General features: G+C 35.1%; 3 protein-coding genes across 6 annotated transcripts; 2 read left to right on the top strand and 1 right to left on the bottom strand.

Annotated features, from left to right (window-relative positions):
* The first annotated feature begins 2,430 nt into the window (after window positions 1-2,430).
* LOC112015271 (uncharacterized) lies at window positions 2,431-5,395 on the top strand. Its single transcript, XM_024047660.2, has 2 exons — window positions 2,431-2,940; window positions 4,966-5,395. Exons 1-2 carry the CDS (start codon window positions 2,595-2,597, stop codon window positions 5,289-5,291), a joined length of 672 nt encoding a protein of 223 aa, XP_023903428.1. The 5' UTR covers window positions 2,431-2,594; the 3' UTR covers window positions 5,292-5,395.
* Window positions 5,396-5,490: 95 nt separating this feature from the next.
* Window positions 5,491-10,663, bottom strand: LOC112015270 (protein EMSY-LIKE 3). 2 transcript variants are annotated; one of them, XM_024047656.2, is made up of 10 exons: window positions 10,352-10,663; window positions 8,198-8,403; window positions 8,003-8,112; window positions 7,659-7,896; window positions 7,361-7,546; window positions 7,211-7,279; window positions 6,694-6,945; window positions 6,513-6,581; window positions 6,367-6,430; window positions 5,491-5,887 (listed from the first exon to the last, which is right to left on the bottom strand). In XM_024047656.2, the coding sequence occupies exons 1-10, from the start codon at window positions 10,377-10,379 to the stop codon at window positions 5,709-5,711; spliced, it is 1,401 nt and encodes a 466-aa protein (XP_023903424.1). In that variant the 5' UTR covers window positions 10,380-10,663; the 3' UTR covers window positions 5,491-5,708. The 2 variants fall into 2 exon arrangements, with proteins under 2 accessions (XP_023903424.1, XP_023903426.1); XM_024047658.2 differs by having other exon boundaries at window positions 5,491-5,884.
* A 104-nt stretch (window positions 10,664-10,767) lies between these two features.
* Window positions 10,768-12,784, top strand: LOC112015290 (uncharacterized protein At5g64816). 3 transcript variants are annotated; one of them, XM_065771155.1, is made up of 3 exons: window positions 10,768-10,928; window positions 11,363-11,388; window positions 12,264-12,784. In XM_065771155.1, exon 3 carries the CDS (start codon window positions 12,304-12,306, stop codon window positions 12,679-12,681), a length of 378 nt encoding a protein of 125 aa, XP_065627227.1. In that variant the 5' UTR covers window positions 10,768-10,928; window positions 11,363-11,388; window positions 12,264-12,303; the 3' UTR covers window positions 12,682-12,784. The 3 variants fall into 3 exon arrangements, with proteins under 3 accessions (XP_065627227.1, XP_023903447.1, XP_065627228.1); XM_024047679.2 differs by lacking the exon at window positions 11,363-11,388; XM_065771156.1 differs by lacking the exon at window positions 11,363-11,388 and having other exon boundaries at window positions 12,259-12,784.
* Window positions 12,785-13,971: the final 1,187 nt, after the last annotated feature.

Below are 13,971 nucleotides of genomic sequence, written 5' to 3'. Positions count from 1 at the left end.
ATTTCTTGATAAATGGCGAGATCTTTTATCTACATCTATATAGCCAATTAATCTATTGATCACATGCCTCTTGACAGTCTCTACATTTTTATGGTTAGAAAAGTTTATGCTTATTTAGAGCTTGTGCTACAAATGTCAGATCTGAAGAGAGATGTCAGATGGGGTCTTAAAAGAGTTATTACTCGTAACATTGTAATTTGACATTAGGCAGTAGATTGCAGCTGGCAGTCCAGGATTCTGTACTTTTTTTAAGCTACAACTCCGTCTGGCAATTCTAAATTTGAGAGTTCAACAAAGTGATACAAACATCTTCAGTCAGATTATATAGTCATAACCAATATTAAAACAAAAATAATGTGTTAAAATCAAGTAGTAATTTAGAGAGAAAAGTGAATTTGGATAGGGAGAACATTGATTCATGTAGTGCTTGCCAAAATAGTTTAGTTGTACTTCTCTCCTTTCTCTTGTTGGAAGTATGTTGAATTCTACTAGATATGTTTGTGGTAACCATGGAATTGAAACTGGTCTTGCTAGAAGAATAAGCAATGTTCATTTATAGGGGCTAGTTAACAAAGATGAAGTTAATGAAAATGGTGATGAGAATGATATATCTAAGAGAGAAGTAACAACTGGAAATTGGTTTATAACTGATACCCTTTTCATCTCTTTGTTAAAAGTACAATAAATTTTTGGTGGTTAAGCAATTTGGTAATAATGAGAGTGAAGAAGTTCCAATGAAAGTCGTAGAAATATGGTCTTATCCTCAAGGAAAACTGCTCATACTGGATAGGTTGGCTTAGGCTACTGGGCATTTTGATGTCTAGTAGGTCTAAGACGCTTCAGGAGATTTTGTTTGTTAATGTCTAGTTTCACTGTTGGAAACATAGTAGTTAATTTAGCCCAGATTTATGCTGAAGAAAGAGAGGGAAATGCTATGAATTGAACTGCAATAAACCATTGAAAACTATTTTAAAGAGCTAAAATTGTATTGTGATTTAAGAGAGGCATGCACATTTAGTTAAATTATGGGTCTCATTCCCTTGAAACATGCAGTTAAGCACACATGTGTTAAAGTGAATGAGTGTCACATTAGCCATTTTTCAAAGGCTAAAACATTTTACACACATTTTATTCCACACAATCCTATACACACACATTGACACACATTTTGCACTAAAGTCACGATTTAAATACAAAATGTGCGTGTACTGCTGTATGAAATAAAGTGTGTAATAAACACCGCATCTTGAATCCCCACTACCAATTACCTAACCACTACCCCTCTTACTTGAGTTTTAAGTGTAGTGGGCTTGAGATACATGAATGGGCCTTTTGTTTGCTGTAAGGATCAAAAGAGGGCCCAATATATACAGTTGGGCATTTGTGACCTTGGAGGACCGTGTAGTGCAGTCTTGTCCATTAAACTTGTTGGGATTTTGGTCCATTCATAGTGTAACCAAAAATATAGTCCTCTCAACAAACGTATATTTATACTACAAAATAAACGTTATCTTTTGGTTCATATGTGCAAAACAATTCACTACACAAACATAATAATTAAAATATATATATATATATATATAATTTGTTGTCATTTATTCAAGACAATTTTAAAAATTGGCTATTGTCATATTTTTATAGATTTGTTTTAACAGTTTAAAACTATAAATAATTATTATTGTGTATAAAAAAAGGAATTGGCATGATATAGAGCAGTGTCCAACCATGATTTTTTCATTTTCTAATTCAATTTTATTCAAATATGTAAAATTATCTTAATTCTTGTAAGTGACAGCTAAAGAAACCCTAAAAATTGAATGTTATACATACTAAAAATATGGAGGGATGCTAGTTATAAGGATAAGGTAGAAAAAATTATCTTATGAGACTGTTTTATAAGAAATCCATTCTACAATATGTGTGAGTTCTATAGATGTGAGGTTCACATGTTGTGAGAGGGATGTCTCATGAGACTGCTTCATGAGATACATTTTCGTAAGATAGGGATGACAACGATTTGGGGTGGGACAAGGTTGGGTAGAATAAAGCGAGGTGAAAACATTTTTATTATCTCCAATTATCCAATGAAATGATGGTTGATTAGAGCAAGAGAGATGAGAGATAAGGGAAATGCACAACAATATGAGATTGAGAGAAGAGAGAGAATGTGTGCTAAGGGATAGGGATTTGGCTTCCCTCCATATGATATGATATGTATTAAAATAATTTAATTACAAGTAAATTAATTTATTTGAAAAAAATTACAAAAAAAATAATATCTAAAACTTAGCCAAACCAACACTTCAGCAAATGGAAAATATTAAAATATTATCAATGCCATGGCTGTGGGCAAACCAATCACCATTTTTCATTTATTCCTCTCATTCAGAAAAACCAGCCCAATACAACTTCCATCATGACCCAAGTCTTTATCACTTCTCCTGTTGTTGTCCAACCATTACCAACATTTTAATTACTCTCTCTCTTGTCTCTCTCTCTCTCTCTCTCTCACTCTCACACATACACACACACATAAAAAAAAAGGCCATTTCCTCTAATTCCACTCACCTGTCTTCTGTCTCTGCATCTGCAAGATGTCAAACTGTACTGTAGAGTCCAGCAAGGTGGAAACCAGCGATGGAGTGAAGCTCCACACAAGGCTGTTCAACCCCAAAGAAGAACTCAAGGACAACCTGGTGGTTGTTCTTGTCCACCCGTACTCAATTTTGGGTGGTTTTCAAGGCCTTTTGAAAGGAATAGCAGCTGGGTTGGCTGACAAAGGTTACAGAGCTGTCACCTTTGACATGAGAGGCGCTGGGAAGTCAAGTGGGAGGGCTTCTCTCACTGGCTTTGCAGAAATCAAGGATGTTATTGCTATCTGCAACTGGGTCTGTCAAAATCTCTCTTCTGATAGGATTCTGCTGGTGGGCTCTTCTGCAGGTATGATTCTTTTCCTTTTCGCTTCGTTTGTTGTGCAACAAATTTTCATGGATCAAGTTATTAATTATCTATTTTTGGGTAGAAAAATCTTAAAAAGGTTTCGTTTTTATTATTTTTTAAAATCTTTGGTAGTGTCTAGATTGCTTGTCTGGTTGATTTGGTCTAGATTGCTTGTTTGGATTTTAGATCTATAATATGGGTTATTAGGTTGTATTAGCAATATTTTTCTTTTATCTGGAGAAAGATACAGCATTTGATTGAAGATTGATTGGTTTAAGTGGGTCTGATTTAACTGGCTAGATCAATTTTACTTAATTTGCTGTGTCATATAGTGAATTTTCAAGTTTGATGGAGTGGATATCTCTGACTTCTGTTTGTTATTGATATAAATTTCCTTTTTTGATCTGTGATTTGCTTTGTTTTAGAAAGCAGAAAATCAGACCTGTTGGGGGTATTGATGATCTATACTAATTGATGGTATTAAAAAGTGAAACAAGGGAGCTATCATATCTGAGGTTTCTTGCAACCTATTTATAGATTCTGATTGATAGTCATAGGTATTGAATTTTGCAAAAATATTAAATTGTCTATACGTTAGTATTACAAATCTAAAGGTGTATAATGCTTTTAACTGTTATATATTTGTTACTGGCTGGTTTTGTGTATTATGGTAATACACCTTTTGGATTAGAGGCTGGCATATAGCTTTATTCATCACAAATCTGTGTCAGTAAGCATGGGATCATGGGATTCTTTTTGAACCTTAAAGATTTTCGTTTTAGAAGAACCACTCTGTGTTTGTGTGTTTTCTACAATAGTTTTGCTTTTGATCATATTGCTCCATCAAATTCTAGAAGAACTACTCTTTATTTTCCAGCAATCCTTGAAGTCTATCCAAATCCAATGTAAATGTGAGTCACATAGGTGACTACGTGAAGTAAAATCTATCACAAGGGAAAGGTGAATAGGTTTTGTGGATTAAGTTGTGGAATTAAGGTTGGTTTGGAGGCTTACATGCAGAAATTTATTGATTGGGGGAACAAATTATTGTGCTTTGAGTGATTACGTGGCTTGGATGATTCCATTGCACATATTTATTTACATATCTGTGATCATTCTGAGAGAAAATCTTGTGGATATTGGTATAGTGGGAGACAGATGTATTGAAATGAGGAACAAATTGTGCAAGTGTAAAATTATATGCTGCGTGCCTTAGAGTTTAGAAAGCATTAATTGCATTAGGATGTTAATAGACATGCTTTTATCTGTTTAAATAAGAGTTTTACTCATTACACATTTTGGATAACTCGTAACCTGTTAACTTGAATATAATAAAAACAGCCTTGTTCTTATAAGCTTACTATATTCTCATATTTCTTTGACCCTTTGTGAATTATGGTATTTCTTTTCAACCTTTTTATTTTTGGGTTAATGCTTGATGCTGCAGTCAGATCACATGCCACTATCATCCTTGGTTTTAGAGCATGGTATAGAATTTAGATTCTCTAAGGTTAATTACACTTATCCTACTTTGAGTTGAACTCAATTTGTCAACTTGTGGTTTTAAAAAGTTGTATTTTATCAACCTACGGTTTAATTGTATTTGCCTTTGTTTCATGAAATTAATTTATTTAGATTGTAATGGTTTTCTTTCTTTCAATAGTTATTTTCTTCACTTCCATTTCAAAAACATGATTTAAACATGCGACTTTTCAGTGATTTTGGACTGATTATTACTTAAAATGTATCTCGGATTGATATTTCTTAAGGATTGACTGAAAATTGCAATTTTTTAAATCACAGGTTGACAAATCAAATTAAACCCATGCAACATGTGGATAGAGTTCAATTATCACTAAATTTTGTCTAATGCAAAACGTAACCTATATATCGGCATGCATGGTTTCATTAGAAAAATAGATGGAGTCCAAAGGCATTCCTCTATTGTTATTATGATATCATTCTTCATCAAAGGATGTAATAGTGCATGAAATCCTCATTGAATTTATGAGTTTTCTGTCACAGGTGCGCCGATTGCAGGATCTGCTGTTGATCAGATAGAACAAGTTGTGGGCTATGTGAGTCTAGGGTACCCTTTTGGCATGATTGCCTCAATCCTTTTTGGGAGGCACCACAAAAACATCCTACAGTTCCCTAAGCCTAAACTCTTTGTTATGGGAACTAGGGATGGGTTTACTAGTGTGAAGCAGCTGAACAACAAGTTGAGCTCTGCGGCAGGACGTGTTGAGACGCATTTGATAGAAGGGGCAGGCCATTTCCAAATGGAAGGGCCTGATTATGATGCTCAGATGGTGAATCTTATCATTGAGTTTATTGCTTCATTGCAGTAATATTATCCAGTTCATGAGTTATGATTGGGATTTACCTCATCATTGTATGTATGTGCTGATTTTCCACCTTTGTTTATTGCAGGGTTATAGATTATTCTTTTGGATTCTCTGTGCCATCACAGTGAAAAATTCCGCTACTGTCCAAAGAACTTGGCCTGTTAAAGTACCATAACCAAATAATATAAACAAGAGAGAGAGAGAGAGGGAACCATGAGAATAGCATGCACTATCTAAATAATTTTTACCTGGGCAAGTATATTTTTTACATCAACATTTTCCCAGCTTAGTCAAACTTACAATAAAATAAAACCAAGCCTAATTTTTTAAGAGACCATAGGCCAAGTTAACTTACACTTAGTTGGTCGTAAATTAAAACACAAAATAATACAGGCACACACACACAAGCCACAACTTATATCATATGCCATTGCCTACATCTGGTGGATCATCGGGTGCAACTCCAGCCTCTCTGGCCATTTTATCCACAGTCAAACCTTCAACTACTCTACCTTTACCCATTTCATCATGTTGCTGTTTCCTCCATCCTTGTTCCTGGTCCATTAATTGCCCCTGTGAAAATGGATGTTCTCGATCTGCTTGGAAAACAAAGGAGAAAGGAAAAAAGAAAGTATTGTATTCATCATTAACACAACCATTAAAACCTTTTGTTGCTTTCCCAGAAACATAAATGCACTATAATTGGCATTGACAATTGTAGGGCATAACGGTTTAGAGATTTATAAGGTCATAATAGAAGATGTACGATTTTGTGCCATATTGGGCCCCAAGAAGTCAGGAGATGATAACCAACTAAATATGAACACTTTATGTACAACACCAGGCACTCAGTTTGATCCCAATTTTTTAGACTCAAACTCAATTAGTGGGGGATAAAAAAAGATTGACAATTAATTTAAAGATCATACATAACTGGTTCCGGTCAAATTCAAATATACAAAAAAGAAAAAAAGAAAAAAAAAGAACTAAAATAACTAGATACAACAGAAGGCAGCGCTACTTTATTTAACTTCATATATTATATAACATGGTTATTTGTTATTTAGTTATTTATTACCACTTTCACCATCAGATGCATCTTCCAGCCTTGCAATTGCATCAACCAGTGCTTGTTCATGGTCCTGCATTTCAAAGGACACATTACAAGTGTTGCAATGAAATACCATGCAAGATAAATAGCAGAAGAAGATGCTTGGCTCTTACTTTCAGCGCTTTTTTAGCTTTCTCTATTTCCATTGGATCAGGATGACTAGCATCAAAAACTTTTTCCACCTGGTTATATTGCAAGGCAATTAGGGAAAAGCAAGTCACTACATTGGCATTTAATTATAATAATCAATTGCAAAGCTCAAAGAACAAAATTGATAATCAATTGCCTTCCTACCTCCTTGATTAGAGTATCTGTGTGAACTATTTCAATATCACCTACTGCCTTCTTCCCAATTCCATTTTGTGATAATGGGAAATCTTTCTTCGACTGACCCTTTGGTGTTCCTCTACCTCTTCCAGCACCAATAACTGCACCACCACGTGCCATGGTTTTCTTACCCCCCCGGCCTGGGCCCGGTCCAGGGCGGCCACTCTTACGAGATACTCCAGAATCCTCACCATCCCACCTGATATCTTCAGGAGATATCTAGCATTCAAAGATTAAATAGTTATAAGTAAATGAGATTGCTCTAATCCTGAAGTGATGTTAAATGATATGTTTGTATTAGCTCAAGAGGAGAACAGGATAAAGGAAAGACTAAGCAAAGGCATAAGAAACTGTACTATTGGCAATCGAAATTTATTCACAGATAGTAACCTAAGAATCAGCCTAGAAAGGTTATAAAAGCCTTTAGGAACTAGTAAGTGAATGAATCATTCGTTGAGACTCTATGAACATGGAAAATGTTTACCTCTTTGAGATTGACCCACTCCCAAGTTTCATCTGTTGTATTAATATCATACACCAGAGCATGTAGGCCCTATAAAATGTACAGAGTATAGTAAGATAAATGGAGGCCCGTGGATTACTTTAATATTGGGTAGTCAACATTAAAACAGACCTCCACACGGTTGTAGTCAGTTATAACTGCTGCATAGAAGTGGTTGTCGTCAGGCCACCTTGTCCATACTTTTCTACCAATTAGTGGATCCTGGGTTGCAGCCTCGGCAGGTTCCTTTGTCGCAAAGGGACCTGAAGAACCCCAATTGGACACCGGGGCCCTTCCTGTAAGACCTGCAGAAGGGTACTGCAAAAGATGCAGCAGGTGATGTACTCCATTAAATGAAAATAAAGAACAATGACATCCAAAAAGGAAGTAGTGATTTCATCATTCAATTCTCCAAAACTACATTACTTACCGATTTTGGCTTCTTGCTTCTTGATCCTGGAGAAGGACCTTGTCTCAAGGCTGATGAAGATGGTTGCACAGATGGATGCAATGCAGGAGATGGTGCTCCTAGGGACAAGGAAGCTACAGATTGTGATGTTTTCTGTTTCTTGCGTGACGCTGAAACTGTAGGACTAGGTATGGGATCATGAACAGGCTGAGAAGCACTGTGCATGCCAGGTTGGAGCCCCCTTGCCTTCCTCCATTCCCTAACAGCATAATTGATTACACTTCCCATTAGAATACAAACCTGACTAAAAGTCAGTAGATACTATATGAAAGTAACTCAGAATAATATGTCCAACGTAATCAGACCTTATCCTCCGGATGATGTCATCGGCATTAACCCTGGATAGAAGCTCTCTATGTTCCTCATCTGAAACTCTTAACTCCTTTCTAAGTTCTGTAATTAAACTTTCCTTGTCCTAAATTACATATAGCACAAAGTTGTTCTTACCCAATAAATACAATGTTCATTAAACAAATGAGTAAGAAGAAATGAATAGATACCCAGGTGATTGCGTCAGATTGAGCTTTGAAGGCCCGAAGAACTGAACTATATGCTTCTTGCTCAATGAGGTGGATCTGGGTTTCCATATCACCATGCATCCTAGGTAATGGAGCAGAACCTACAACTGCAGATCTTCCATTTCCAGAAGCACGGCCTGATCTTTGAAATCTATTTTGATGTGAAGGAGGAAGGTCATCATCTGTTCCTGCAGTTGTTTCAGATTAAAAGGAGTTATTAAAAGAGCAAGTTTCTTGGATTTAGGTGCCAAATATTCTCAGAAATTTCAAAAGAAATAAAATTAAAACCTTGCACTGGGTTTATAATATATCACCAATAATCAAAAAACTCGCACATGATTTGGCTTCTGATGCAATAACAACGATGTCATCACATTCATTGAGAACAAAATAATCAATTAATGCACGTTTTAACAGCAGGCCACTTATTGTTTCTGTACATCATGAAACAGGCATAGCAGTGTTGAACATATATATCAACATAAAATAACTTCTTATTCATTTCTCAATTGGATCAGACAAAAATTGCTTATGCATCATCTCATTGAAACAGAGAATAACATTGTTGGCTAGATAATCCAATAGAAATAAGAGGCAAAAATATGCACGCAAAACATAGCATAAAACTTGGGTCTACCATTCTTTACCAGTATTAATGTCACACACAAAGATAGAATTATCATTTTTTTTTTAGGTAAACACACATAGAATTATCATTTTTTTTTTAGGTAAACACACATAGAATTATCATTGTTCCAAAATTAAAACTTTCCAACTTCACTAGAAAATTTTACTTTCTCCCACAACTATCATACCATCCAAAGGAAATGTTTGTTGCATGTGCACATCATGAGAAAGACAAGTACATAGTAAAGTATATGATAAGCAAACTAGGTTTGCATCTTAAGTATTTCTCTACTTCATCAATCCTGAAGAAGATGAGTATTATGATATAATAAGGGTTCAAGATACCCAGTGGTTCTAGCACCTCTTGTGGTGCCTGGGTACTAGGGTTCCAACCCCACCAACTGTCCCCCAATTTACCTAGCAAAATAAAGTATTATGATATAAAAAAATTAGTAGCTATTGTAATATTCACTACATGAAAGGATTCTTATTCTACAACCCCAATATGGTAACAAAACAAAGTTAGTTTCATATAAATCTGCTTACAAAAACATTAGGGAATGGGAATTAGTACTTTTTATTTTTGATTTGTCCAGATGCTTCCCCCAAATAAAGAAGAGATCTTGGTGGAATTGCCACATGTGAAATTGAATACAAAAATTTGTTTAAAAAAAAGAAAAAATCATCCTATCTCTAGTCACCAACCTCTCCAATGTGAAAACCATAAGCTAAATCGAACTCATAAAAAGCCTAACTGAAACCTTGAGAGTGAACTTGTAAAAACCCTTGAAAACAACCAAAAACTTATACTGAAGCAGTCCCAAAGTACAAATTAAAATGTTTTTTTATCCATCACATTTATTTAAATATATCATAAACCCCAAAATCCACTTTCAAAAGACTCAAAAACAGCAGATTATCATTGATTCTTCATATACAAAATTTACAGCCAACTCAAACTACTGAAAAAAAGGAACTGGTTCATAATCTACCATTCAAAATTTAACATAAACATAGTTCCAAAAGATCCACAAACTAAATTTAGACATTGAAAACGGATATTCCCAATAAATTACTAAACAAGCAACTTCAATTCATCAAAAACACTACTCCAACTAAAATTTTAAGTCCAAACAGAGAAACCCCATGAAAAAATTAACCTCATTTGTAACTAAGAAGTGTGAAAAACTGAAAATTTTTTCGAGAAGGCAAGCCACAACACCAGAATCCAATCAAAATTTTCAATAATTCAAGCATATTGCATCAAATTTCAACCAGAAATCAAGTACATAAGTTCAAAAACCCTAATTCAGTAATCCCTTCTCTATGCTTTAAAACTACAATTTCCAAACCTATCAAAAACACTAACTGCAAAGCCAACATGAACAGTGTCAAACTCTGACCAAAATCCACAACCAAAAAATTTCAATTTTCACGAAATTTAAGCTAATTAAAACCCTAGAAAACAAATTGAACAAAAAAAAACACAATCTTTGAACTAAAGCTCACCACTGCTATCTGCGAACACGAAATCCATGACTCCACCGAATCAAAATTTTCGCCCAAAACGAAGATTGCGTCGAAAATTCGAAATCTTTTGAGAAATCGATCAAATCATTGGAGAACACGAGGTAATACTGGCCGATACAGATCGTACGGACCGAAACGATATCGATTGGCCGAAATCCGGTCCGATTTCGAAGCGTAATTCGGTGAGAAAAGCTCCAAAGAAGTTGAATTTGTGGTTCAGAGAGTGATAGAACCGTGATCGAATTGTTTAACCGGGTTTGTGGCTTGGTTTCGCAATTTCCTTAGACTTTTGGGGCCAAAATGTAATATAAAATAAATTTTGGGTTTGAAATTTGAGAGTTGGAGAAATAAAAAGCGGGTCTGACCCACGGGCTGAGCAGAAACCCGACCCGCCCGATCAAAAAAAACGAAAATGAAAAAAACATTCTCATTCTCGTTCTCTTTCTCCGTCTCAAACTCTCTGTGTCTCAATGAACTCACTCTAGCTGCTAAAGCAAAACTCACCTCCTTAATCTGATAAAAAAACACAACTCTTTACACAGTTTCCTTCTTCCAGGTTAGACCCTCTGTCTCTCTTTATCTCTCTCTCTGCTTCAATATTATGTGTGGAATTCTTTTGGGGTTCTTGTAAATGCTATGGATTTTTTTTTTTTTTTTTTTGAGTTTGATTTTTGTTGCTACTGATCTAAATAGGGTCTACTCTGTGATTATTTTGTTGCAAATTGAAACGGTTAAAACCCAACTCCCTAATTTTGATTCAGTTTAATGTCTGGTACTAATTTTGAAATTGGTTTACTTTAGTTGGTGTTTGGTTTGATTTGTAACAGTTTTAATGGTTCTTTTTTGTTGGGGTTTGTCTTTAGTTGCTCTTTTATGAATCATAGATGTGCATAGCAAAATTTTGAGTAATCATAATTGGCTACAGTATTGCTCTTGGTGATTATGTGGTAGTACATTGGAATGGTTACTGATAATGTTAGTGTTACTCAGGTGGTCAAGGATGGGGTGGGATTGAGGTATGGCTCAGGTTCAGATTTTGCCTAGGGAAGAAAAGATAATAATAAGTGCTTGATTGGTGTAGTTCAATTTTTTACTATTTGAAAATGGGTTGTTTGAAAAAGTTATGTTTCATATTGCCAGAACAAATGGCTACTGTGGAAGGAGCAAAATAGCTGTATTTTTTAAGATACAAACTGACTAAAGACTCGGTTGGAATCATTGTTGATTAGAACTTTGTTTGATTGGTCTCGTGCTTGGGGTGCTTACAAATAGCAACCCCCTTCTAGATTTCACATAATCACTTAGCTTTGTGCATAATTCTTTTAGGTTATGGTATGCTTATCATCATGAACATGAAGTAACCTATTCTATTAATAAATTACCTTTATTTATCATAATACAAATGGACCCTAGAAAAACAGTATTTTTGTTCTTGCAGCTTAAGGACTTGACTAGTGGATTTCTTGTTAGTATCTCAGATGAGATTCCAAAACCAAGCTGGACAACATAGTCATTTTCATATTATATCATAATATGATAATCCAGATTTAAAAAAAAAAATTATTTATTAATATATGAAAGTATAGTTTATATAAAGATTTTCCATTTCTGCGATAGGTGTGGACATTGAACTTCATGTTGATATCGTTTCCTGATTTCATTTCTTGTAGAATTTCTATTTGCTGCAAACAGTATGAGTCTGTTAATTTGACAATATTGCTGCTTTCATTAGAGTTCAAGCCATGACATGAATTTCATGATTTCCATTTTGTGAAGTTTCTTATATTAATCTATGCACTGACATTGAAAATAGAGACTTTTGTCAAAAAAATAGAGACTAAATGCTCATCAAAGTTTGTAACTTTTGTGCTCATTTGTTAAATAAGTGCAGAAGATTAGAAGAAGAGAGGAGCTTGACCTCTGCTTTGGTGATGGTGGAAGTGTGGTGGTCCCTATTGGGGGCTGCTATCCCAGCAGTTATAGCAGGGCAAGCTTTTAGAATGAAGAAAAAGAATGCTGAAGAGCAGAGGCTAAAGAGTGCCGGGGGGAGGGAGAAGAGCTCTGATGACATTTTTGTTTGCGAAAGGGTATGTACATCAAAGAGAATGTTGAAAAAAGTTGGTTCATTCTCAAAGGACCCAATTCCTGATACCTGTGTTACTGTCTGTGGTGTATCTGAGCTCGATGCATGTGCTGATGCCTGTGCTCGCACTGTTTGCATTAACCAACATCAAGTGCCTAATTGGAATGGCGTTTGCTTAAGGAGATGCCAGAGTGAATGTCTGAAACTCTCTGTTTCCCGTTCTTAGTGCAATTGTTTTTTGTCCCCTCATTTAGAAACCTGAGCTGGTATCATTGTGATGGTTGATTCAATTTCATGCACTTAAAAACATGTGTTTTGTTGTTTGAAAACGTGTGTGGAAATACGTGTGGGTGAAAAAATGTGTGAAAATATGTGTAATGTTGTTAAAAAATTGAAAACATGTGTTTAAGTTGCCATACCAAACGGGCCGTAATATCTGACTTTGAATGTTTTAGTTTATAACCAATTTTAAGCTCTATAAGCTGCAAGAATGACAATACTGTTTTTCTAGCATCCAATTGTTTCTCTGTAAGTGAGATGACAGGGAGTTTAAAATTATGAGGACCAAAATGAAGTTATAAAAATTTGAGGACCAAATTGAAAACATATCCTAAATATAGGGACCAAAAATGTATTTTTGCCTAGATTATTACACAAGATATTAAAGAAAAAAAGAGAAAAATATAGGATGCTGCATCTAGATCTTTCCCATTTACTTCTCTTTTTCATTTTAATGCTTATCAATCCTTCACTTTTTAATCAAAATCAAGAGTAACAAACTTTCATTAGATTATTGAATCATATCATATAAAATAAAACCATGTAATTGATCATTCTAAAATTTTCCTCATTCATCAAAGTGAACATACAATCAACTAAAAACTTACCATATGCAAGCAAGTCAACTAATGGTAGTCTTCCTATACTCTTCTAAATCTCCTCACACGTCCAAAAATTGTCGTCCACCCTAAAAGTGGATGAGGACAATAGACAAAGAACCCATAAGTTGGAAAGAACATGATTTGCAGGCATGAGAGCAAGATCCTCACCCTGTTCATCCATAATGGCCAAGCATGTACATGAATCCCGAAATTCTTGCCCATGAATGAAGCCATTACATCCTCCACGCCCTCTTTATGTAAAATGGAGCAAATTGTAGAGTTGATGACCATCTCAGACAGCTATATAAACACTAGGCCACAGGTATGAGAGGAAAACTCCAAAACACTTTGTTAAACATTTGATATTCTGGATTTGTGAGTCTGACTTAAGTAGTGGAGTAATTTTATTTGGCACCACCCTTGATGAGGACATAAATAAATATGATCGTCCATTGCATTGATGAATGAAGAAGCATTTAATGACATAACAAAGGGCCAGACTTTCACAGGTCATAATGTAAGACGAGCCAACCATACATAGGCGTAACGGACGGACTAACGGACAAATATCATTAAGATTGTCATTTACTGCCAAAAGAACTAAAAACAATAAAGACGCATTAATCCCAAACATG

The sequence above is a fragment of the Quercus suber genome, unplaced genomic scaffold (assembly GCF_002906115.3).
Source record: "Quercus suber isolate HL8 unplaced genomic scaffold, Cork oak 2.0 scaffold_40, whole genome shotgun sequence".
Classification (NCBI taxonomy): Eukaryota; Viridiplantae; Streptophyta; class Magnoliopsida; order Fagales; family Fagaceae; genus Quercus; species Quercus suber.
The sequence above is the reverse complement of the archived record's forward strand: the minus strand, read 5'-3'. Positions and strand labels throughout refer to the sequence as shown.

Coding starts and splice junctions, on each gene's coding strand:
- LOC112015271 (XM_024047660.2), top strand. CDS start 2,595: ATGTCAAACTGTACTGTAGAGTCCAGCAAGGTGGAAACCAGCGATGGA. Junction 2,941..4,965: donor GCTGGTGGGCTCTTCTGCAG/GTATGATTCTTT, acceptor TTTCTGTCACAG/GTGCGCCGATTGCAGGATCT.
- LOC112015270 (XM_024047656.2), bottom strand. CDS start 10,379: ATGGATTTCGTGTTCGCAGATAGCAGTG. Junction 6,946..7,210: donor AGTGGGTCAATCTCAAAGAG/GTAAACATTTTC, acceptor TTTGAATGCTAG/ATATCTCCTGAAGATATCAG. Junction 6,431..6,512: donor AAGCTAAAAAAGCGCTGAAA/GTAAGAGCCAAG, acceptor TTTGAAATGCAG/GACCATGAACAAGCACTGGT.
- LOC112015290 (XM_024047679.2), top strand. CDS start 12,304: ATGGTGGAAGTGTGGTGGTCCCTATTGGGGGCTGCTATCCCAGCAGTT.